This window comes from Periplaneta americana, chromosome 15 (assembly GCF_040183065.1).
Source record: "Periplaneta americana isolate PAMFEO1 chromosome 15, P.americana_PAMFEO1_priV1, whole genome shotgun sequence".
Taxonomy (NCBI): domain Eukaryota; kingdom Metazoa; phylum Arthropoda; class Insecta; order Blattodea; family Blattidae; genus Periplaneta; species Periplaneta americana.
The window spans coordinates 101,131,013-101,155,281 of NC_091131.1; the positions used below are offsets into that span (position 1 = coordinate 101,131,013).

Here is a 24,269-nt window from a genome sequence, read left to right on the forward strand (position 1 = left end):
CTTTTCGCAGCTGCTCACAACTAACTCACCTTCACCGTCAGCCATGTTATACACAACACTATCACGTGACTGAAGACCGATACGCTACTGGTGGATATGAGCTGCAGCTGTTTCCGCTCCTGCATTCCGGTCGGCTTAGCTCCGTCTCTCGCACCAGAAACTTGACTTACGGAATTCGTCAAAATTATATTTCGAAAAATACCTGGGAAGAAGGTTGCAGAATTTGTTGATATTTTTTACGGAATTAAATACGCATATACATTATATGAAAATGTCAAAATCTCAATTTTTGCAAAATTGTGGCTTAGCTCCCTCTCTCACCCAATGCCTCACTTACCCAATTTTTCGATGGCAGATGGTTTCAGGATAGTTTTCTGATTTTCATAATATCATCAAATTTTTCATTTATAAAAAATCATATTTTATTCATATTCAAACAATTTTCGTCTGACATTCCATAAGTATTCCCGAGGAAATGGTGTTGATGAAGACGGCAGTGACGATGATGAAGACAAGTGCTACCGTTACTACCGAAATCCCAGAATCAGAACACTTTTTTATTTAGAAATACATCACTAATGACAAATAACCCACTTAGGCTGACCAGATTTATTATGATCCAGCAGGGGACATGGGCAATTTCAAGAAAAACCACAAATGCTTACCTGGTCACTCTTCGTTGAAATGTAGAAAATATGTATATAATAATAGATGCAACGGTAGAACTTTGCACACTAAATTTGTAGAGTATCTTAACTTTTTTAATTAAATGTAAAAACACACATAACTCCTATATACAATTATAGCCAGTAAGAATTCAATTTCAGTACAGACACATGCATGGAAGTCTTTCACATAATATTGTACACACTGAACTCTAACAAACACATTTTACAAGTACTTGTCTGAAGAATGTATCTTTTTAAGGATCTGTTCATTCCCATACAGCTTCAAACTAAGTTCTTCCTTCACATGAGAAATGAAAGTTTGTTTTCACTTGTAACAAAGCTTTAAACTGTTTCAACTTTCATTCTTGACATTTCATCAGTCCAGATTGAGTTCATTGTGGAGAAAAGTCTTTTAACTGATGAATTACTGCCTGGAAGACACATGACTAATGACACTATTTTGAGAAGATTTTCAAGTGGAATTAAATTTTTTTTGAAATGTTGAAAAACATCATACCATTTTTCACCTGTTGGTTTGTCACAAAATTCCTCATTTTTTGAACTACTTAAAATTGGACACTGCAGCAGTGTTGCCATACCTACTGATTTAGCAGAAGATTTCCTTTTTTCCATGGACTCTACTGCTCTACTGATTTCTTTGTCAAAAGTCCGAATTTCTCCTGCCTTTTGGGCATGCTAAAGTCGTCAGTGGTACTATGCTCGGATTTTAACACACACACTCTCTTTCTCTCTCTCTCTCAATATAGAGAGTGGAAGGTAACTACTGCGCCAAAATGAAACTGGTAATAGATCATGAGGAGAGACTTGAAAAATCTAAATAAGTTTTTTCTCTAACATTCACCATTTTAGACGAAATCGTTAAGTTTCTATGAAACACTTGGCAACATCACGGCTATTGCAATAACTCTAACAAGCACGGCCTGCACTCCTTACCTTCCCCTTCTCCTCAGCTATACTCAGTCAATGACACGCGGCAGTCCGCTGAGCTGAAATATTTATTTTAACGATTTTCGCAATTATTCCATTTAATTCATGACTAAACGGTTTAATTTGTAAAAAAAAAAAAAGAATCAATACCATACAGTACTACAGTAGAACCCCGATTATCCGTCATCCCATTAACCAATTGACGGATTATCTGACTGTCTTTCTCTCGCTCCTTTTTTTTCCTACAGAAACATATGAAGTATATAGGCCTACTATTGTACGTTATGTTAGTATACGTATTTTTTCTATACAGTGTTATTACAAGCATTTACACTTACACAGTTTTGGTCTACTGTTCGAGTTGCCGTACTATACAACTTCTGTATAAAATGTATTCCATGAATGTCAAAAGAAAACGTGTTGTGCTAAGTATTGAACAAAATGCAAATAATTAAATGGTTTGGGGAAAGAGAAATTGTGGGTCATCTCACATCGCGATACGAGACCGATGTTACAACTGTGCACGATTTAATAAAAATAAAAGATAAAGTGTATACAGTATGTAAATCTACAACATGAAAACTTTACTATTCTTATCTTTCCTTTGACAGCCATTAAAAGGAGTTTTCTTACCCCTAAGAAACACGATGTTGGCAACCGAACTTAAATTAATGAACTTCTGATTCACTACCAAGCGTATTAAACACAAGACCACGGAGGAAATGACGAAAGTTCAGTGTTATTTTCTTAAATTACGAAAATATTTCATGGTACGGATTATCCGATTTTTTCGATTAATCGTTCAAGCAACCCCCTTCATTACCACGGATAAAGAGGTTCTACTGTATTAAGATTATTTTTACGTATCTACTTGTTTAGCAATCAATCGTTTCTCCCAGGCCGTTACCGCAATAGAGCACTGTAAACATTGAGCAAAGACTATTTTTTCCTGCTTAAAGGTGCTTCATCGAAGTAAAATTGTATTAGAAGTTTTGATAGGCTATATGTAACATGTTGATCACCTCTTAAATTTTGGTGCATCGGTCCTCTTCCACCCGTAAGAGGAAAAATAGGTTTGGAAACACCAAGCATTTGAAAAGATCAGACACTTTAGGACAAAAAAACCAGGTTTTACGAGTGATTTTACAAAAATAAACACTATGGCGAGATAAAATAATAAACACTCAGGCGAGAGAAGCAGAAGTGAGACCAATCTGTTTTTGTAGTAGAACATAATAATTTGTTGATCAATATTATGGAGCACTTACCAGCACTAATTAAGTCTATTTGTCCAGATTCAGAAATTGCGACAAAGGTAACTTGTGGGAGTACAAAAACTACAGCTAGTGTCCAAAATATAACGGGAGTGGAAAACACAGAAAGATACTGCAAATTGCCGATGAATCCACAGACAAAAGTTCTACCAAATATTTTGTGTATTGTTGCACGTGTTGACGGACTTAGTTACATAAATTGACTAGAGATTGCTGTAGTTACATTAGCAAAATTGTTCATTTTAGTAGTGAGGATGTATTGTGTAGTAATACAACAGTATCACATTTTTATAGTATACATTGTTTTGTAATTAATATAATAGAATGAGGAAATTAATAGTTAATTAATCTACTGTTATCTCCTGTTTTTTCCATGATTTTTTTTTTCCTGATTTTCGTGAGTAGGTCGCGGCAACACTGCACTGCGGCAGTTCTAACTCTTTCGCGCAACGCGAATGTTAAGATGACCAAAGAAAAAGTGGTACAGTCTTCTCAAAGAGTGCAGAATATCTCATACTGTGCTCGCTAGTTTTTCTGTCTCATACTAAAGACTGTTCAGAAATGTGCATGAATCGCAGCAGTTTTATCAAGATATTTAAATATTTGTGTAAAATGTTATTGAAACAAAATCAAAGCTTGTGCGGACAAAATTAATTTCCGGGGACAAAAAACGGATACATTTGTTCCTCAGAGACTGCAACTCAAAACTGGGAACTGTTCCCGGAAATTGGGGACATCTGGTCAGCCTAAATCCACTGTTAGTGATAAGTTTATGTAGAGTGTCGTGAGGAGATACTTAGTGACAAGTAGCCCCACTATCAATGATAAAAAGAGTTGTGACTTTGCCATATTTTGTTTCTTTATTCAAAGTTAAAGGCTCTTTAATTAATTATCCATTATATAACCTTAGGATTAAGATATGGAAATTCTAAAGTGCCTAAAATTGCCTGTTTAGATGATGAGTAGGCCTACCTATTTCTGGAATTGAAGCCTATAAATGCCTATTTTGGTCTTTTAACTTTTCAAAATTTAAAATCGGCTCTTCCCACGATTCCACTATCAAAGAAAATCGCGCTGTTTTGACACTCAATATGTCATAGTTAATAGTTAATTTTGTATAATATTTCATCACTGCTTTCTTGCGGAAGACAGTTCATTGTAGTACGTTTCATTTCATATTTTCATTGTTATTTAGAGTGTTGTGTCATTGAGCCAAAAAAGTGAGATTGGTACAGACAGCCCTACTACATTAAACCACAGAACGAAAATAGTATTTAAGCCGAAACAACGGCAAAACGAGCATTGTCTAGGAGCCTGTTGCTGAAAAAAGGTTAGTATCAGATAATGGAAATGAACCTAATTTGACAACAAACGGCAAAGTCATCTTCTTCCAATGTTGCAAAGAGTAGTAAGTTACGAGGTTTTGATATTTTGTTGTAAGATTTTGATATCTTATCTGCATTACTTCGAATATGAATTCAAGATTCATTGATTTTTTTTTCTATTCACATTAAACATATAAATACTACAAGGCATCAAAGCAATGGTGTCAGAATACAAAAATCAAAACAGCCTTCTTTTTTTAAAATTTCATCAGACATGCCATCCAGAAAAATCCAATTCAGAATTGTGTGCCACAATGATTTCAGAAAATATTCCTTTGAATAATCTGGAAAATAGAACACTGAAGGAATTTCTTGAGAAATGGACAAAAATGCTCCACTCACGTCTTGTGTGATAGAAAGAACATTTTTTTCATTTCAGAACAATCTTAGTGATAGAAGAACATCTTTGCTATGGAGAATTTATAAAAATATATTGTTGTAGATTCTTTTCATGACGACAGTAGCATTGCACATTGTAAAGAGCATGACGAAGATTAACTGGGAAATAATAATTGAATTGTATCAGTGCCCATAATAGCCTATTTTATATTTTAGTGCCTAAATAAACCCCTATTTCAAGCATTTTTACTGTCTTTTTGCCTGCCTATTTTTCATTTTTAGTGCCTATATGTCCCACTTTAGTGAAAAGTTTAGGTAGGCTATAGTGTGGTGAAGAGATATATTAGTGATAACTAGTCCTACTGTCAGTGTTAAGGATAGGTAGAGTGTGGTAAGGAGATACATTAGTGACAAGTAGTCCCACTGGCAGTGATAAGAATAGGTAGAGTGTGGTAAGGAGATACATTAGTGACAAGTAGTCCCACTGGCAGTACCAGTAATAAGGTTAGGTAATGTTTAATGAGATAGATTAGTGACAAGTAGTCCCATTGTCAGTGATAAGATTAGGTAGGTAGGGTGTGGCGAGAAGATAAATTAGTGATGAGTGCTTCGCCAAAAAATTACAGAATTAAATAATAGGTCTATTACCCGTTTATTCCTCATTTTTTACATCAAAGAAGATTAATCAATACTTACACCAGACAATAATTATTTTCTATTAATAATTCACTGAACGACAAAGATTTTGCTCTGACTTAAAACAATATGTCCCTTATAGTTTGGTGTGCACTGAATCCGAAAACACATCTCTTTTCGTCGTTTCAAGTAAGGTTTTAAGATATACTATGATTTCACTTTTCGATAAGCGCTCTCCCAGGAAACATCTGGCACGAGTTGAGGGTTGTAAACCAAAACAAAAGCTAATGCATTTTATGAGTTTATGACCTATTTCCGGTTTCTTATGATTGTTGGCATGTTTTTTGTACTTCTAATAAATAAAAAGAAGTTGGTCCCTTCTATTCAGTAAATTTCATAACAGTTCAAAGTGAGGTGTACGCAATGGACAAATAAGGGTGTGGTTTTCAGTGTTTTCAGTATTTAAAAGAAAAGTTTACCAGTTTGAGTGAAGGCAAATTGAAAGAGGACATTTTCATTGCTCCACAAATTCGCAAAGTTATGGCTGGCTCTTTGTCTGAGGAAAAACTTTCCGTTACAGAAAAAATAGCATAGCATGCATTCAAAGATGTTTGCTCAAATTTCCTTGGAAATTCTAGGCAGATAACTACATCGAACTTGTGGAAACCATGTTAAGTGCATATGAGAAAATGGAGTGTAACTCGAAATACACTTTTCACATTCTCATTTGGATTTCTTTCCTCCTAACCTTGGAGTGGTAAGCGACGAGTATGGGGAAAGATTTAATCAAGAAATATCTGAAATGGAAAGGCGATATAAAGGAACATCATCATCCACATGCTTGCAGACTATTGTTGGTTTCTTGCCAAAGGCAGTCCTGGATCTAGTTATAATCAGAAATTATCCAGAAAATCATTTTAAATGGTGAGTTCAAATTCCGAGATTTTTCTCGTTATACACATAAAATATTTTTATTGCTGTGTTTTTTGTGTTTTAAACTATGCAACATCATTTCTGTAGTTAGTTAATAGGGTTTAAGAAGGGCGTATCAGCAACTATAGTTATTTGCGCCTTTTCATTTTTGTATCCAGTACACATTTTTCAAGTATTATGAGATATTTTGAACCCCTAGTCTGTTGTAATTTTATCAAAAGCAGTGAAAAATAAAAAAAAATAAGTTTTTCCATTAAAAAATTCAATTCTCTTTCCCCGGAAAATGACACATGATGGGGCAATTTGGATTTTAAATTCAGATTTAGGGCACATATATTAGTAATATTCACCTATTTTTATTTCGGAGCAAGACAAAAAGTAAAAAATTTGTTGTTCAGTGATTCATTCTTTTAACTTGATGAATGAGACTGACTTCCCCGTGGTCACTGAAGAGAAAATGCAAGCTTCGATTCAAAATACCCCCCATGACAGATAAACGAAAATGCATCAAAATCATGGTTTATAAATGCTGTACTGGTACAGTTACCTGAGACAGAATGTTTCATTTGTGCTATTCAAGATCAGATGTTACTAACTAGAAATTATATGAAATACACATAAAGACAGAGATTGATGTGTGTAGGATCATTTTCAGAAAAACTACACATGATGCCCATGGCTTGTCAATATATTTTTTCATTAATAAACTTTCTCCTGTATAATCGTAGAAACTTTGTAACTAATTCAACAGTTCATGGTATAAATACTCGTAAAAAATGACTTTCATATTCCATCAGCAAATCTATCATGCTATCAAAAAGAAGTGCGTTATGTGGCAGTAAAAATTTTTAATAGTCTCCCTATGGATATCAAAAATCAAACTCAAAACATAATATTATTTAGGGCTAAATTTAAGAAGTAGCCCTACTAATTTCTCAAGCCTTCTATTCTGTACGTGAATTTGTGACATTCAACAACTTTGCATGAATATTTCTGTCCTGTATTAAGTATCGATACTATAGGTATCCTACAAACAAAACTCAGGTCAGACTCCTCATGCCGCGCATGCTATACCCCTCTTACTCCCCCTGCAATAGGCGGGTTCTTTGCTAAGGGCTACTGGTATAGCTATAACGGGTATGGTTGTGGACATGTGCACTCAAAGAGCAGTTGTAACAATAACCAATTAAGTGAATATAACATTACAAGATGTCAACATCGTCTCTTTCTAAGTCACAATCGGTATCTATCTTCATTGGAACTGTCATATTTAAATTTTAAATATTTAAATTAAATTAAATTAAATTAAATTAATATTTAATATAAAACGCTATGACACTCCCTGACTCTGTAGCAATAACGTGTTCAGTTCAGCACAAGAAGATAATAAGTGCGCATGCGCATAGTGTCGGTGGTGTGATTGGAGACGGGGAGCATGCTGGGAAAGAGAGCATACATCATCTGCGCGAGACAGTCATGCCCGCTGGTTTCTGCGTACTGATTTCGTTTGTTAGATGCCTATAACCCTTTGTATTATACTATTATATTGTAAAGTCTTTCTATATATATTTCAACTGGACTGTGACTATGAATTAGACTTTGTAGTACTATTAAGACTTTTTTTTACCTGTTCCATAATCTAGCTGTGAGGCGATGTATGAATGCCATGGAATGTAAATAAGTACAATACAATGCAATGGGCATAAGAAATTAAATAGAATGGAATGTCAGGATAGCACAATATGTAACTAATAATTTCAACCACTTGCTGCTTTTGTAACTTTCACACTGCTGCACCGATACAACGTCTACATTATGACATTTTGTCTTTACCAAACTTTTTTTTTTGTTATGGTAAGACCCTTAACTTTGTTGTTAGTAATAATAATAATAATAATAATAATAATAATAATAATAATAATAATAATAATAATAATAATAATGATGATGATGACTTACAATATTATGACTTTCAATATGAAAGGTATATGAAAAAAATAATCGAAGTCCAGAAATTATTCTAAAAATGAGATTGGGTTTCATTATCCAATATTCAAAAGTTTTGCTTGTTGGCCGTTGGCCTTATGGTCTTAACTCTGCCAGACAAAATAAAGCTGCTGCTGATATTACAACTACTGCTGCTGTTACTATTGCTGCTGCTGCTACTACTACTACTAGTACTACTACTACTGAGGCTGCTACTGTCATTAAATAGAAATGGGCTTCATGATTACACAACTTTTAATACTATATCACTTCGGAATATAAAGTATATAAAGTGTAGACATATATATATATATATATATATATATATATATATGCTTTCACGTTTTAATTAACTAGGTTACCTTGTTGACTAGTTTCAGCCTATTGTGGGCTATTTTCAGAACAGGGTGGTCTTGGCGCCTTCTGGTTGCGTTTCCTGTAGGGGTGTGTTTGTGTAGTATAATGTGGAGTCGAAAAGTGTGTGTGTTCTGAAATTGAGTTGTGTTGAAGATTTCTGCAGGTGTGTTTTTGTTTTGTGTGTCTGTATATTACATATTGTTCTAGTGTGTTTAGTTTCTGGTTTTTTGGTTGAATATGTAGAATTTGAATATGTAGAATTTCCATGTCACAGACATGGAAATACTACATATTCAACCGTAAAACCAGAAACTAAACACACTAGAATATATAGAATTTGAATATGTAGAATTTCCATATCACAGACATGGAAATTCTACATATTCAACTGCAAAATCAGAAACTAAACACACTAGAACAATACATAATATACAGGCACACAAAAACACACCTGCATGAAATCCTCAACACACCAACTCAATTTCAGAACACACATGCTTTTTGACTCCACATTACACTACACAAACACACCCCAACAGGAAAAGCAATCAGAAGGCGAGAAGACCACCCAGTTCTCAAGATAGCCCACAACAGGCTGAAACTAGTCGACAAGATAATCCAGTTTAATTAACATGTGGAAGCATATTATATACTTTATATTCCGAAGTCATATTGTTCCGCCACCAACTGCTGTAAGCCAACCGCATACCTGAGATGAATTTGTGCATCTCAGGGCTGCACAGTCTACACCGAGTACGGAAACAAGCACACCTTTGACTTTAAAATTCCTTGCAATGACCTCCATTCATTCCAAGCTGAGCAGTACGTCTTTGAGGGGGTTGATCTTGCAGGGTTGTCATTAATGAATGATGTCCTGTACCAGATGAATGTTTTCAGTAATTCGAATTGAACATTATCTTCCCACTTGTGGGAGGTTGCTGACTGCAATATGTTGCCGGAACTATGTTACCAGACAGTAAATTGTGGTTTGATGAGGCATTGTCGCAAATTTAGGTGCTCAATCTGCCTATCGTTATTTTCTCAAGTGTCCTTTAGAAGCCTGTAAAAAATAAAAAGAAAAACCTTCACTCATGAGTCTTACCTGAAGCCTTCATTTTTCACACAAATCCTAATCTTAACATTATTCCTGATGTAATCAACTTGGGCAAGATGTAACTAATTTATTGAAAGAAGCAGGTACTTACTACTATAATTGCTTAATGTTTTAAGGGGAGAATGTAGGTATCGGTAGGTCTCTATCTCCGCCCTGTTAAATTGGTGCACTTTATGTACCTTTTTCTCTGAACATATTCAAAGTAGAATCATGCAATTTTGCACACTAGTAGACAAGAATGTGAATTTTTCAGATTATAATGTTAGAAATATTGAGATTTGTCACCATACATACCTACATTCTCCCCTTAAGATGTACAAAAATAATGTAACTTCAGTACAGTATTAATAGTCAGGTTTCGTAGAAAATAGCCCAGAGCATCAGCTTTCCCTTTCGGATCGAAACTGGAAGGAAAACTAATGCGCTAGCACTTTAGCCACAGACGTGACAAGATTGGGATTTCTACTAAATCCAGGTTCAGGTTCAACAGCTACGTGAAAATTTACATTAAATTAGGTTTTTGCGACATAACAGTAGAAAGTATCAGTAACATAACAATGAATAACAATAATAATAATAATAATAATAATAATAATAATAATAATAATAATAATAATAATAATAATAATATAATAATAATAAAATATATATAATATAATAATATATTATTATTATTATTATTATTATTATTATTATTATTATTATTATTATTATTCTCTATTTCCATATAAAACTACAATTAAGTTACCTTAGTTGTCCGAACTGTTACTCTACGAATCATCTGTAGTATGGAAATTTTCGTCTTAGGAATTACGATATCTTCTATGAGCATCTTCCACGACCGATATATTCTCAGGAAAATTAAACACAATCTTCAGCAATCCATTTGTGGGAGGCCGTTGTCTGTCACACTGCAATCGCTGCTGAGACATTGTTGCTATTCGAAAATAAATTATGAAATGAATTTCCTCAGACTATCTAACTAACACACAATTACTGATCAAAGACATCCCATTTCATTGTAGAGTATTCAATTTCAATAACTGTCAGTTGTATTTTAATTGTGGACTGGAATGAATAATTGGATGAGGAATAAACTGTTTATTATTATTTTGTTTAATTTAATTTTTAAGTTAAAAAGCTTAAATATATTTATGGGATGAGGAGAAAAAAACACACACAGATATATACACGCACGCACGCACGCGCGCACACACACACACACACACACACACACACACACACACACACACACACACAGAGTGATTCACGAGGAAAGGTAAAAAATTTAGTATACCATATCTTAGGCCATTTTGAGTGGAAATGTTTATATGAACATAGGTCCGTTTTCGAATGATGTCGGAGCTAGAAGCATTTTTTTGGTAAAACATCTCGCCCCAATGTGAATCAGATGTTACCAAATGCTGCTGACATGAGATGTGAGACAAGGTCACGGATCGCAATGAATGACGTAACATTGGAATCTGCATTGTGAGTGACGTGGATAAGTTCATTCACTTCACAAACCAGCTGATGGGGCATTACAAATGTCCAATTGCCTGCCCTTATCTGATGTAATGACACAGATCCCACGCATAACACAAACTATCACTTATCAGTTCACAGCAGTTCAGTCAGCTACCTACAGTACAGTAGTTATACAGATACAGTTATTGGAAGTGTTAAGTTGTGTTTTTCAAGATGCTTTATAAATTTTTGACTGCAGAATACGCCGATATTTTGTATGTTTATGATATGTGTGATGGAACTTCCTTGCGTGCCATCGCTGAATATGAACGACGCTTTACGAACAGAAGAGTACCATATTGAAGAGTATTTACTGTCTAAGGGGTTGGATGAAAGACTTGGTATACCAAAGGAAGGTGAAAACGAGAGAGGCGCTAATCGACCGTATTTTGGATGCTGCACGCCACAAAGAACAGCCACGTGCAACTCTCCCGAGCGATGAGCGCGATTCACACCTGAGCGCAACAGTGCATTGAAGCAGAAGGAGGTACCTTTGAAAATGTGCAAAAACATCGACCCCGACATCTAGAATATAAGGTATGTATGCATATGTGAATATAAATTTTAAATTTGTCCTTTATCTGTCTCTAAATGCGAGTTAGTACAATGGAATCCCAGAAATTTTTGTGAAATCAAAGAGCCATATCTCCGTAACCGTTCGAAAACGGACCCATATTCATAACTTTTTGACTCAGAATGACTTCAGAATTCACATCCCAAATTTTTTACCTGTCTTCGTGAATCACCCTGTATATATATAAAAAAAAACAAAAAAAACACACGCACGCACACACAGCCGCCGACAGGATTTATAGGCTCCAGTGCAATATTGTGCTCGGGCCCCATTGAAAAATAAAAGTTAAAAATGACAAGTTACTAATTATTTTGACCATAATAATTATTTACAAAATGAATAAAAGATAATCCCATACACAGATACGAATCTAAAAATATCCACTTTTGTTACATTGAAAACGTTTAGTAAAATTTCACATTAGCACAATATTTTATATTCATCACGCTTCTTTTTCAGTAAGGCCTACATAATGTTTCGTGACGAAACTTTCGTCTTTTCGTTGTCGTTTGTTTCGTTTCGTTTTCATAAAACACTATCCTTAAACAGCTGTAATTTCAGACTTGCAGGCCAACATCAACAAACAACTCTCCTTGACTTCAGTGATGCAAAATCATCAATTATATCATCAAAATTTAAAGACCTAGCAAGATCGCTCTCCAGACTAAGGAGGCTAAGGTTACTCAATCTTTCTTGACACATTGTTACTCTGAATACATTTTTATTTCCTTCACTTTATTTCAAGTTGGTGTGAAGTTGAGCGTTGCTAGTGACTGTGCAGAAAATAAACCAATCTCAAGTCCGTCTGTTCAGGTTGTCAAAAATGAAGACAGTTCATGCTTAGAAGTGAATACTGATGGGCCATCAGTGATGGTTGTGGCTGTTTAGAAAAAAATTCTGATAACAGTAGTATTGAATCAGAACAAGCAAACAATAGTAAAAATGATGTGTTAATATGTACAAGTGAAATAAATTTACACATACCAGTTCCTAACTCTGAGTCATGGCAAGTAACATGCGACCTTGGAATACTAAAAAGTGGCAGACGAATTGTTTCATTGAATGTGTTGTTCGAAAAATTGCCCCCAAACCTGCCTAATAACCTTCTAAGTGACGGAACAAGAGCCTTTCCAGTATTATTTTCAAAACTCAAGAATGGAGAATGTGTTCCCAGAAACTGGCTAGCGTGGAGTTAAACAAATCAGTCATTGTACTATTTTCCCTGATTTGTTTCACTCCACACTAGCCAGTCTCTGGGAACACATTCTCCATTCTTGAGTTTTGAAAATACTGCAATACTGTTTTTGGAAAGGCTCTTTTTTTTTTGTCCAAGGTCGCTCAATTTCACACCAACTTCAAACAAAGTTCTACTCCCTTTCTTAATATCTTCCAATTTTTCTGTCTCGCCTTGCGCTTCTCAGCTGTCAACTTATGCTTCTACTTGTCCACTGTCCACTGGTAACACTAATGAACAGAATTTACTAGACAAACGACAATGAAAAGACGAAAGTTTCTTCACGAACATACTATTTAGGCCCTACTGAAAAGGAAACGTAATCCTCCGCCTTGGATTTGGGAGAGTCCATTAGCATATTGCAGTGCGCCAGCAGGGGTCGGTAGTTAAGAGGACAAGCCAATTGAATGTGTTCGGTACAAGGGACGGGAACATATTTCAGGCAAATCCTGGAGCCCTCAAGTGTCGTGTCGATGATTTTTAATGGAGGAAACCGATATTCTATTATCTAAAAGTTAAACATTTACATAATGAAGTGGTAATTTGAATTAATTCTACTATTGTTGGTTAATATGTCAGATTCATGTAACAAATGTTCTTACAAAATTTTATAGTAGGCCTACTGGTATGTTTCCGTGATAATAAAAAGTAATCAGACTCACTTAATCTGACGGGCCCTTACTGCTCACGGGCCCATATGCACTTGCCCCCTTTGCCCCCCCTTCTCGGCGGCCCTGCACATACACATATATATTTGATTACTTATTAGTATTTTATATATTTTGTTGGGGTGATAGGAAGAATTAATGAACTCTTTTTTATTTTATACATTTATTTATGAGAAATTGATCTATTTTTGTTGATTATAAGATTAAATTACCTTAGGGATAACAGCATAATCTTTTTTGAGAGTTCTTATCGATAAATGGATTTGCGACCTCGATTTTGGATTAAGATTTAATTTGGGCAGGTTAGAATTCTAAACACAATATAACATTCATTAGAAAGCATTTTATATTACAACAAAGTTTGACTGTTTTAAGTATGAAGACCGATAGCTATAGAACTAATTTAGCAAAAGTAAATACTGTTGCACCCAGATAATTTACGAAACAATTTAAGAAAAGTCATAAACTCACAACAGAACATGATAAAAACTGTAGCACTAACAGCGAGTCAAAAAATGAAAAGCAGTCAAAATGGCAGCTCTAGTGTTAAACACAAATTTAAAAAAATTATGAAATATAAGAAAATCAGAATTAATACAGTTATAGACTAAAGATACAAGAGAAATTTAAAGTACTAGAAAAAGAAAGAAATACAGATGAATCAGGGATTGTAGAAACATCACATATCATGAAAACTACATTTTTCAGTAGACACAAAAAACGGTATTACTGGTGATGGACCACATCATTGGTTATAGTACTGGCTTCTTCAGATAGAAGCCTAATAGATGTGACGTTTTATACTAAATTTATTGGAATCTAATGAATTGTTAATGAAATAAATCAATATATATTAGCTTGACATGTGCTGTTTCTGCAAGAAATCAAAATTGTAGTATAATAATTTCAATTCAACTAAAGTTTATTTGTCAAATTAGGGACATAATATATGCATAGGCCTACTGTGTACTTAATACATAAGTTCAGGATATAAATGAAATTATTTTTCCACAATAGGCCACAGAAGAATATTATTGTAAAATTCTTGATATTCATGTGGTAAGTTATGTAACACATTACTTTGTGTATATCATCAAGCTTCTCTCTTTGAATTGGCACGATTTTGTCTGGAAATGCCAATGAAGAAGGTAAAATATGGTATTCTCCTTTGTACTTACAAGCAAACATTCTCATGAGGGGGGCAGATAAAAAAAATTAATCTTTTTTCTTCCATCATTTTAATAATGTCAAAAGAAGTGCTTACACAAATTTTGGCCACTCGAGTGCAATTACGAAAGCCATAAAAAATAAGTTTCCCTGGAGCCATTTACAGAAAGAGAACAAAATTTCATGGAAAGTTTTATTGGAACAGATATAGCAATTGTTGAGTTATTTTTCAACATATTCACCACCAGAATTGAGACATTTGTCATTCAGTGGGATCAATTTTTGTATCCTTGTGTCGTAGATATCTGCCGTCTGGATTTGGAACCAATGTGTCGACACATGTCTTTGACATGAGTTCTTTCTGCGTGCTTCCAGTATTTCACAGGTCTCCAAATGTGAGACGGCTATACTGACATATGTGGTTTCTGCATGGAATGATAGCCCTATATCAACAGTGCATGAAACTCGAATAAACTCATTTCGCCACAAATATTGACATGTGCTGTTTCTGCAATCCCTGATTCAGATGATCTACAGGAAAGTTGAAACATTTTTAGGAATGTAATTCTAATAGGCATAGAAGAAATATCGGAGTGGGACTGAATAAGTAACAAAAACTATGGTGGTCAAACTAAGTAAAATGTTTCATTCATTCATAATTCTCTGCCAAAGGCAGGTCTTTCGTTGCAAGCCCAGCATTCTCAGATCTTTCCTATTGTAAAGTAGATAAAAAGAATTTATGGAAAAAGTATTTACCAAAAAGTTACTAGGGGATTATGAAAAATATGAAATACAATGAACAGAAGTAAATTAAAACAGGGAAGAATTTTGACATTACCAGTATAACAGATAAAAATAATACAAAAGAAAATCCTGAATTATTATACAATTTTAGAAGATATGCGAAGATAAAAAGAATGAACATGGGAAACTTTTAACTAAAGAAAACGAAATTCGGATAGGTGTAAGGAATATTTTATGAATCTTTTAGAGGGAAAGAAGAAGAAGTCACAACCAGATGATAGAAAAAAATATGGACAATCTAAAATACAGTCAGAATTAGATGTCACAGAAGAAGAACTGCACTTCGCTACTGGTACTAATAAATAATTAAACTTTTACTTAATTTTTCTTTCTTCTGGAATGAAGATTCTAACTAAGAATCCCAATCACAAACTCCACTGGAATAATGAAATGTAGACAGTTACAACCACCCTTGTCAAACACAATACTAAAAGAAAACTGCTAAACTACGATGACAAACACTCCATTGAATCGTAACTTAAGAATGCATTCTCCACAAAGTCAACAAAACAATGCACACACTAACAAAAAAAAAAAAAAAAGATAATAAAAATGAAGATAAACTGTTTAGATCGTTTTTGCAAACTTACAAGAAATATGGATGAGAGCCATATCCACCCACTGTAAAGTACTATGGTATCTTAACATCTACTTGGAAAGACTAAAGTACTGGTAAATTATAAAATTAGAAACTACTTACGTCGAAGTGCATTCCATGTTTTCAGTTCTTCTTCTTCTTTCTTCATATGTTTTTTCCTGAAAGAAAATAATGTGTATAAATTTATAAGTTTTTTCTCATTAAGTTAATTGTTTAAAAAACTACAAGCAGGCTACACATTTTACATCTGGACTTCACCCGTTAAGAAATGGGCATTTTGTACCACTACCACTACCACTACCACTACTACTATATTATTATTATATAGTGACTGCGTGTGCATGTGCGCGTATTTTTGTGGTGTAGTGTGCATATGTTTAGTCAACAGTCCGAAGACTGGTTGGAACCTTCTCAGTGACACCAATAGTGCATCACTTATGAAGCAACTACACCAGGAGACAATGGATTACGTTGGCCAGTTCCTTTCCCTCTCCACTGCATACATCGTTGGCTAGTAACATAATTTACTAATCAGACTTGAGATGCATGCAACATTTGTTCTTCTTGTGACACATATGAAAAACAGAAAGCTATTAAAGCTGGAGGGATTCAACGCACTAATCACATGATACCTCCATTCTCATTGGATGATCGTTCATCTCTGCTGAGGCATGTGGACTTGAGACCAGCAGCCGGCTAGTTTTTGTTGACCCTTCATGGGCTGTTCATACCACGGATGCCAGTCTAGGTGATACAGAAGTAGGCCTACATTTCACCTTCTGTATCAACATCCCTTGTTGCAGCTCTCTGTCAGTCCATCGATATCACTGAGAATCTCTTATTGTTATAGATACAACTTAAGATCACTATGATATAAAATAAGAATTCACTCTCACTCAGTTGTTTTTAGTACAATTTCACTTCGGACTGAAAGTGAGTTTGTATTCTAGCTAACTCATTTTTTTTCTTCATGGAAGAATTACTTTTAGTTATTTATAAGGGACAGGTATTGATATAATCAGAGTTCTTCAGAATGTACTGCAGTTTGAACAAAGTATTCAGACAGCAAAGAGGATAATGTATGCAGTAATTGTAGAGAATGAGAGTGAATTAAAGTAAAAAATCAGAAGCAAAGAATGACAGCTTGTAAAGGCAGAAGTACACCGAGGGAGCAATGTGCAACATGTGGCATGCCCCTTGATTTCCCAATTTCATTTTGTTGATCGATGTTGCCTTGCAACAATTTCCACCTGCAACATTACTGTTTACACCAAAGCAACAAGTTTGTCAAGAAAAATCTCACATTCAGAATTTTCTCCTGCAGTAATTTGATTCTAGATCTTAATTTGAAAGATAATAGACGTTGAAGAAGATGGTGAAGAAGACAAATGTTCAATGCAACGGCACACTGAAAAGCTTTGATGAATTAATTGCATTGTGATGATGGGTATCTATTCATAAATTTTACAAGAATGTCCAATATTGATTTCGACAATTTACTTACACTTATATTACCCATAATAACAAAACAGGGCACACACTATCGCAACAGTATTCCAGTGAGTATCAGACTGGCAATGACACTTAGGTACCTATCTGACTTTTTGGTTAATCTTTTGCGTTCTCTAAGAAACCAGCTATGGAATGATATTTTGATTCTCACTTTCAGCTCTTCCACACTGAAGTTGTACTTCGAAGCAAGCATTACAATACTTCCCGTTTCATTCTATTATTTTTGTGGTTTACATTATGAATATTCCACAGTATTTGATGAAATGTGTAGTCCTCAATAAATTCAATTTTTTTTTTTTCATTACACCATTCCATTTTATCTCACATAGTCATAAACAGCACTCGCAATGTATTAGAAAACAAAACATCAGTCGAGAAGCATTTGTGGTGTTGTGCGACAGCAGTCATTACTTTTGTCGCATGTTGTAGAGATTTGCAACATGAAAAACGATGCATATGATTCCACACTGTTGCATGTTGTACATTGCACACTGCTCCTTTCGTGTAATTTTGCCTTATTGCTTCTTTCCTCTTGTCACAAAGCGCAGTCCATTGTATTTTAAGACAGAACTACACCGAGGGAGCTATTTGCAACATGCAAGAATATGGTATGTATCATTTTTCATGTTGTAAATCTGCAGAATTCAACAAAAGTGTTGAAACTCTTGAATTGATTGAGGACTACAGATTTCATGAAATACTCTGGAATATCAGTAAACAAGAAAAATAATAAAATAAAACAAATGCTCTTCTAAAGCTTCCTTCTCTAAGTTCTCCAAAGTGGAAGAACTGAATGCGAGAATGAAATCATTGCATAGCTCTTTTCATTAGAAGCTTAAAATTTAACCAAATTTGATGCATGCCACATATTACACATTGCTTCCTCAGTGTAATCCTGTCTTTAGAAGTTGCTGTTGTGTAGTCAAATGTCCAAGGACAGCTTAGAACCTCATGAACAACTAAGCCAAGAGATAATAGAGCAGGTGGAGTTCTTTTCCCCCTCCAATGCATACATTGTTAACCAGTAACATATTTCACTAATCAAACTTAAGATGCATAAATGTGATGTATTTTTTTTTTTTTTTTTTTTTTTTTTTTTTGTAAATGACGTCTAAATCGTCGGATTCTTGGTAAAAGTGACCAAGTCCAAAATGCAAAATTGTTGAAAAAAGGCATTTAAAGTTTAATGATCCATCCAAAGATAACTGTACTTCTTTAGATGTTGGTAATTAGTTATTTTGAAGGTGAATGTGCTATATTATTAGTTTTTAATCTAAGATTATATCATTTTCATGATGCTTGGAAGCCTTTCAATGTGACTTGGTCACTTTTACCAAGAAACCGACGAAATGTTAGCTTAGTGCTCACGTTTTACAAACAACAATTTGTTAGACATTAAAATGTTCGCTTCTTATCAAACATATTATCCTGACACATATGTTAGTGAAATAGATCAATTTAATCTGTTCCTGGAGGCAGGAGAAAGAAAAGAAAGATACAGTGTACTTCAAATATCAGAGTTTCTTAACCACTGGGCCCTGGCATCAATTATACCGGACCGCGAGATATTCTCCTGAAACTTGTCATTTTACTTTTCCAAGGACTTTTCACGAATAAATATTTTATAGTGCAATATTCTTAGAAGAGTAATTTTCGTGGCCGTGTTCAAAAGTTAAGATCTAGATCGTATCTAAACTCTAAATTATAAAATGCAAGTAAATAATATTTCTGTGTAGCAAATGCCAGTGACAAAGCCACTTATTTTTCAATGATCGTGAATTTTTCAGACTTAGAAATCGTTCAACATACGGAAAAAAGGAATACCGCTCTTTATGACCAGTCATAAGAATTGCTGCAAGATGATTACAACAAAAGATGGCGAATCATCTTAATACAATCGCAGAAGGAAACAATGAAAAGTTTCCGTCGTACCCAGATTATATTATAGAAGTAGACGATTTGAATTCACAGGATCCAGTATCAGATATTATTTCAACCTACTTGAAGACGTTATCATTTGAAAAGTACTATCCCGAACATGACAATACCCGGAGGCAAAACATGTGGATTGCGAAACCTTTCGTTGAACACAGAGAGAAAGCCGTTTCCCATGAAGAAACCCTTCAACTTCTCTAATTATCATCAGACAAAGGATTGGAAAGAACTTTTAAATCTACGAGTAATTTGAAATTCAGGATAATAATGAAAAATGAATAACCAAATTTACAAGAACTAGCAATCAAATTCCTTCTTTATTTTACCACCACTTATTTTTGTGAAACTGCATTTTCTGCCATGACTGTGCTTAAAACGAAACAAAGGAATTAACTTCCTGACTGTCTCCATTTGGCTATCATTTCAATTCATTCCAGAATTAACAAGCTAACAGACAGAAAACAGCAACAAAAGGCTCTCTAGTCTCGCTAAAATCTTAAAAGTTCTCAGGTGTAATGAAAAGTAAAAAAAAAATCTAAGCACTAACACATAGTTATTGCTGTATTAATATGCTATGTTTTTAAATTCATAATATTAATTAGTGTTCAAAGTAATGTTTAGATCTGAGAGATTCATACATTTTTATACATGAAATTACATATATTACACACAAAAAAAAAACAAAAAGACCACACCCACCATAAGAGCAACACATCCTCACCCCTACAACTGACAAATGCAAATGCCAGAAATCAAGACCAGCTGGAACAACAGCAGTTCGAAAGACACTGAAGATGACACCACACAGGTGTTGAAATGGGATCTGTCTGTCATAAGGTACATAACCTCTTTAAAATTATAACACTTTTAATGTTTCAGCTAAGAAAATTTTAAGTTTCAAACAAGTGTTAACGTGAACAAGAAACAATACTTACTGGATTTTAAGGAACCCGAAGGTTCAATGCCGCCCTCACATAAGCCCGCCATTGGGCCCTATCCTGAGCAAGATTAATCCAGTCTCTACCATCATATCCCACCTCCCTCAAATCCATTTTAATATTATCTTCCCATCTACGTCTCGGCTTCCTCAAAGGTCTATTTCCCTCCGGCCTCCCAACTAACACTCTATATGCATTTCTGGATTCGCCCATACGTGCTACATGTCCTGCCCATCTCAAACGTCTGGATTTAATGTTCTAATTATGTCAGGTGAAGAATACAATGCGTGCAGTTCTGTGTTGTGTAACTTTCTCCATTCTCCTTTAACTTAATCCCTCTTAGCCTCAAATATTTTCCTAAGCACCTTATTCTCAAACACCCTTAACCTATGTTCCTCTCTCAAAGTGAGAGTCCAAGTTTCACAACCATAAAGAACAACCGGTAATATAACTGTTTTATAAATTCTAGCTTTCAGATTTTTTGACAGCAGACTGGATGATAAAAACTTCTCAACCGAAAAATAACAGGCATTTCCCATATTTATTCTGTGTTTAATTTCCTCCTGAGTATCATTTATATTTGTTACTGTTGCTCCCAGGTATTTGAATTTTTCCACCTCTTCAAAGGATAGATTTCCAATTTTTATATTTCTATTTCGTACATAATTCTGGTCACGAGACATAATCATATACTTTGTCTTTTCGGGATTTACTTCCAAACCTATCTCTTTACTTGCTTCAAGTAAAATTCCCGTATTTTCCTTAATCGTTTGTGGATTTTCTCCTAACATATTCACGTCATCCGCATGGACAAGCACCTGATGTAACCCGTTCAATTTCAAACCCTTTCTGTTACCCTGGACTTTCCTAATGGCATACTCTAGAGCAAAGTTAAAAAGTAAAGGTGATAGTGCATCTCCTTGCTTTAGCCCACAGTGAATTGGGAACGCATCTGACAGAAAATGACCTATATGGACTCTGCTGTATATTTCACTGAGACACATTTTAATTAATCGAACTAGTTTCTTGGGAATACCAAATTCAATAAGAATATCATTATAAAACTTCTCTCTTAACCGAGTCAAATGCCTTTTTGAAATCTATGAATAACTGATGCACTGTACCCTTATATTCCCATTTTTTTTCCATTATCTGTCGAATAAAAAATATCTGATCAATAGTTGATCTATTATGCCTAAAACCACACTGATGATCCCCAATAATTTCATCTACATATGGAGTTAATCTTCTCAAAAGAATATTGGACAAAATTTTGTACGACGTCAACAAAAGTGATATTCCTCGAAAGTTACTACAGTTAGTCTTGTTCCCTTTCTTAAAGATAGGTACGATTATGGACTTCTTCCATTGTTCTGGTACAATTTCCTTTTCCCAAATAGCAAGTACAAGGTTAATAAATTTCGTTAGATAATGCGCTTCCACCCTCTTGTAAAACAAGAAACAATAAACAAAATTTGGCGTGTGTATGTGTGATGAAGTGTTTCGTCGATATGTTGATATCCTTCTGCTGCTTCCCTTACTCAGCTGACTTCTGTGGTAAGGTACAGAACATAATCATTCTCCCATTACATCTTCTTTTTCAAACCATTGCCATTAAAATCAATTCAACAATACGAAATTTATGTTATAAATGTTATAAAAATGTTATAAATTTTACAAGTGTTTCGCGGATAGAAAGAGAGATTATGTCAATGAGAATTAGCATAAGTTAATTAATGATGTTCGTTTGAGAAAACTACAACATACTACAAAAGTTCGTTAATTCAGTGACTGGTAATTAATTGAATTATTCATCAACATGTCACACAGTTTTCATAGTGTACTGATACTCTTTAAATCCTAAGATTATGCCATATGTAATTACTAATACTTATGTTAGTTAAATGTATTAACTTAAAAAAAAAAAAATTAGAAAAGTATTTACGTGTAAATTTGTTGGGACTGGCCTCTCCTAGAAAAATAATTTACCGCGCCACAGTCTCTCAAAGGTTGAGAACCACTGCTCTAGATCAGAACTGCGAACCATTTCTAGCAAGGTACTATTTCTGATATTGATTCTGAATAATGAGTTATGCAATACTTTTCAAGAAACTTTAAAACTGTTAAAATTGCTTATCAGTATGCTTATAAAATTATTTACAATTACACTGTTATCAAACATCCGAAGGTGATAAATGCTTTTAAATCATATTAACACTAAAAAATTCTTAGAAATACAACGAAACTCGAAAGATTTATGGCGTAAGTCATGCTAACCTGCGAAGAAAAAAAAAAAAAACTTTTCTTAAAACACAAAGGCAGTTTTAACAAGAAAATGATACCGGTATGAGTTATTTGCAAATAAAGCTGCGCACAGGCTGCATTTTGTTTATCGTTATCAATTAATTGGCACTGACATTAACACTGTTAAAGGCTATTCATCTTTCGGTAAGAGAAATGCTTTTTTTTCAGCTATGTCATTTTTGTTAACTTAAGTATTTGTCGAAAATGAAGTATCTCGGAATCATATTTTATTGGCTACCAGTATAAATTTTGAAGAGACAGAAAGATGAGGATTCAACTATGAACTTGCAGCACATACTACACTGCAAAGCTATCAACATTTCTCATGAAATGTGTTAATTACATTAGAGATCTTTACTGGCATATTAGAAAACAAAATGCAGTGAGCATTTGATTAATTAATTAACATAATTTTTTATAAATAAGTTATAATATTTGATGTCATTTGGCTTAGGTTTTTGTTAGTACCTATATATTTTTATAAAGTTGATGCAACCCCTACTGCCTGACTCGGTCACCACTAAGATATAGAATCATATAATATACAGGACATTTAACGCATATTCATTTAAGTTCCTCAAGCAGTTTCCTTTTCGCATTAACATAAACATAAACACAACATAACATAAACAGAAAAATGCAATTGAGAGTAATGAAAGAAAATATTATGTATATAAATCAGCACTATTTTCCGATTATTTCAAGAAACTGACCTCCGTATGAATAAATATACGACTGCTGGTATTATTAGTAACAACAATAAAGCTGCCCATGCTGCATTTCCACCAGATTCTGACACAGGGACTCCGGATTTTGTCTGCTGTTGTACATTGCTAATGCTGTACTCAAGAGAATCGCCCAGCTGGTTGACTGCTACTAAAGTCACTTGGTAATTCTCTCCAGGAGTCAGAGGTCTGTTCCAGTATGTTTTGTCAGAAGCCCAGATGTTTGAATTATCGCCCACTTTGAAAGTGCGCTGTTCATCTTCAGGCTGCAAAAAATATACAATTGAAAGTAACTTATTGTAAGTATCATTCTTAATTTTTTACAACAAAATACAAAATATATTACCGTTCCTCATGATCTGAAAATTTTAGAGATAATGCCACAAACCAAAGTTAAGTCATTGTGCATTAGTATTAAATAACAAAATTAAATTGGCGGAAACATATTTTCGCCATATGTAATACATGATGTTTGCACTCCCAGTCTTGTCATTCAACAATCATATGTAATATGAAGGTCAGTCAAATGGAAACGGATCAGATGCCAAAAAGTATAACAGAACATTTCTTAGGGTACCTCAAAAGTAATCCCCAAAACTGTTTGTACATTTATCCCACTGCGAGACAAGACGATCTATCTCAT

The 24,269-nt window shown here is 34.3% G+C and overlaps 2 protein-coding genes across 3 annotated transcripts in view; both read right to left on the reverse strand.

Moving 5' to 3' along the window:
- The window catches only part of LOC138715218 (receptor-type tyrosine-protein phosphatase S-like), a 476,906-nt gene that overhangs the window by 267,930 nt on the left and 184,707 nt on the right, over positions 1-24,269 (reverse strand). The window lies entirely within an intron of this gene.
- The window catches only part of LOC138715220 (receptor-type tyrosine-protein phosphatase F-like), a 222,076-nt gene continuing 198,343 nt past the window's right edge, over positions 537-24,269 (reverse strand). For both annotated transcript variants that reach the window (XM_069847908.1, XM_069847907.1), the window contains exons 24-27: positions 23,615-23,892; positions 16,315-16,370; positions 10,389-10,577; positions 537-9,586 (exon numbers count right to left, since the gene is read on the reverse strand). In XM_069847908.1, the coding sequence (XP_069704009.1) occupies positions 10,444-10,577; positions 16,315-16,370; positions 23,615-23,892 (468 nt within the window). In that variant the 3' untranslated portion in view covers positions 537-9,586; positions 10,389-10,443. The remainder of the gene's footprint in view (positions 9,587-10,388; positions 10,578-16,314; positions 16,371-23,614; positions 23,893-24,269) is intronic.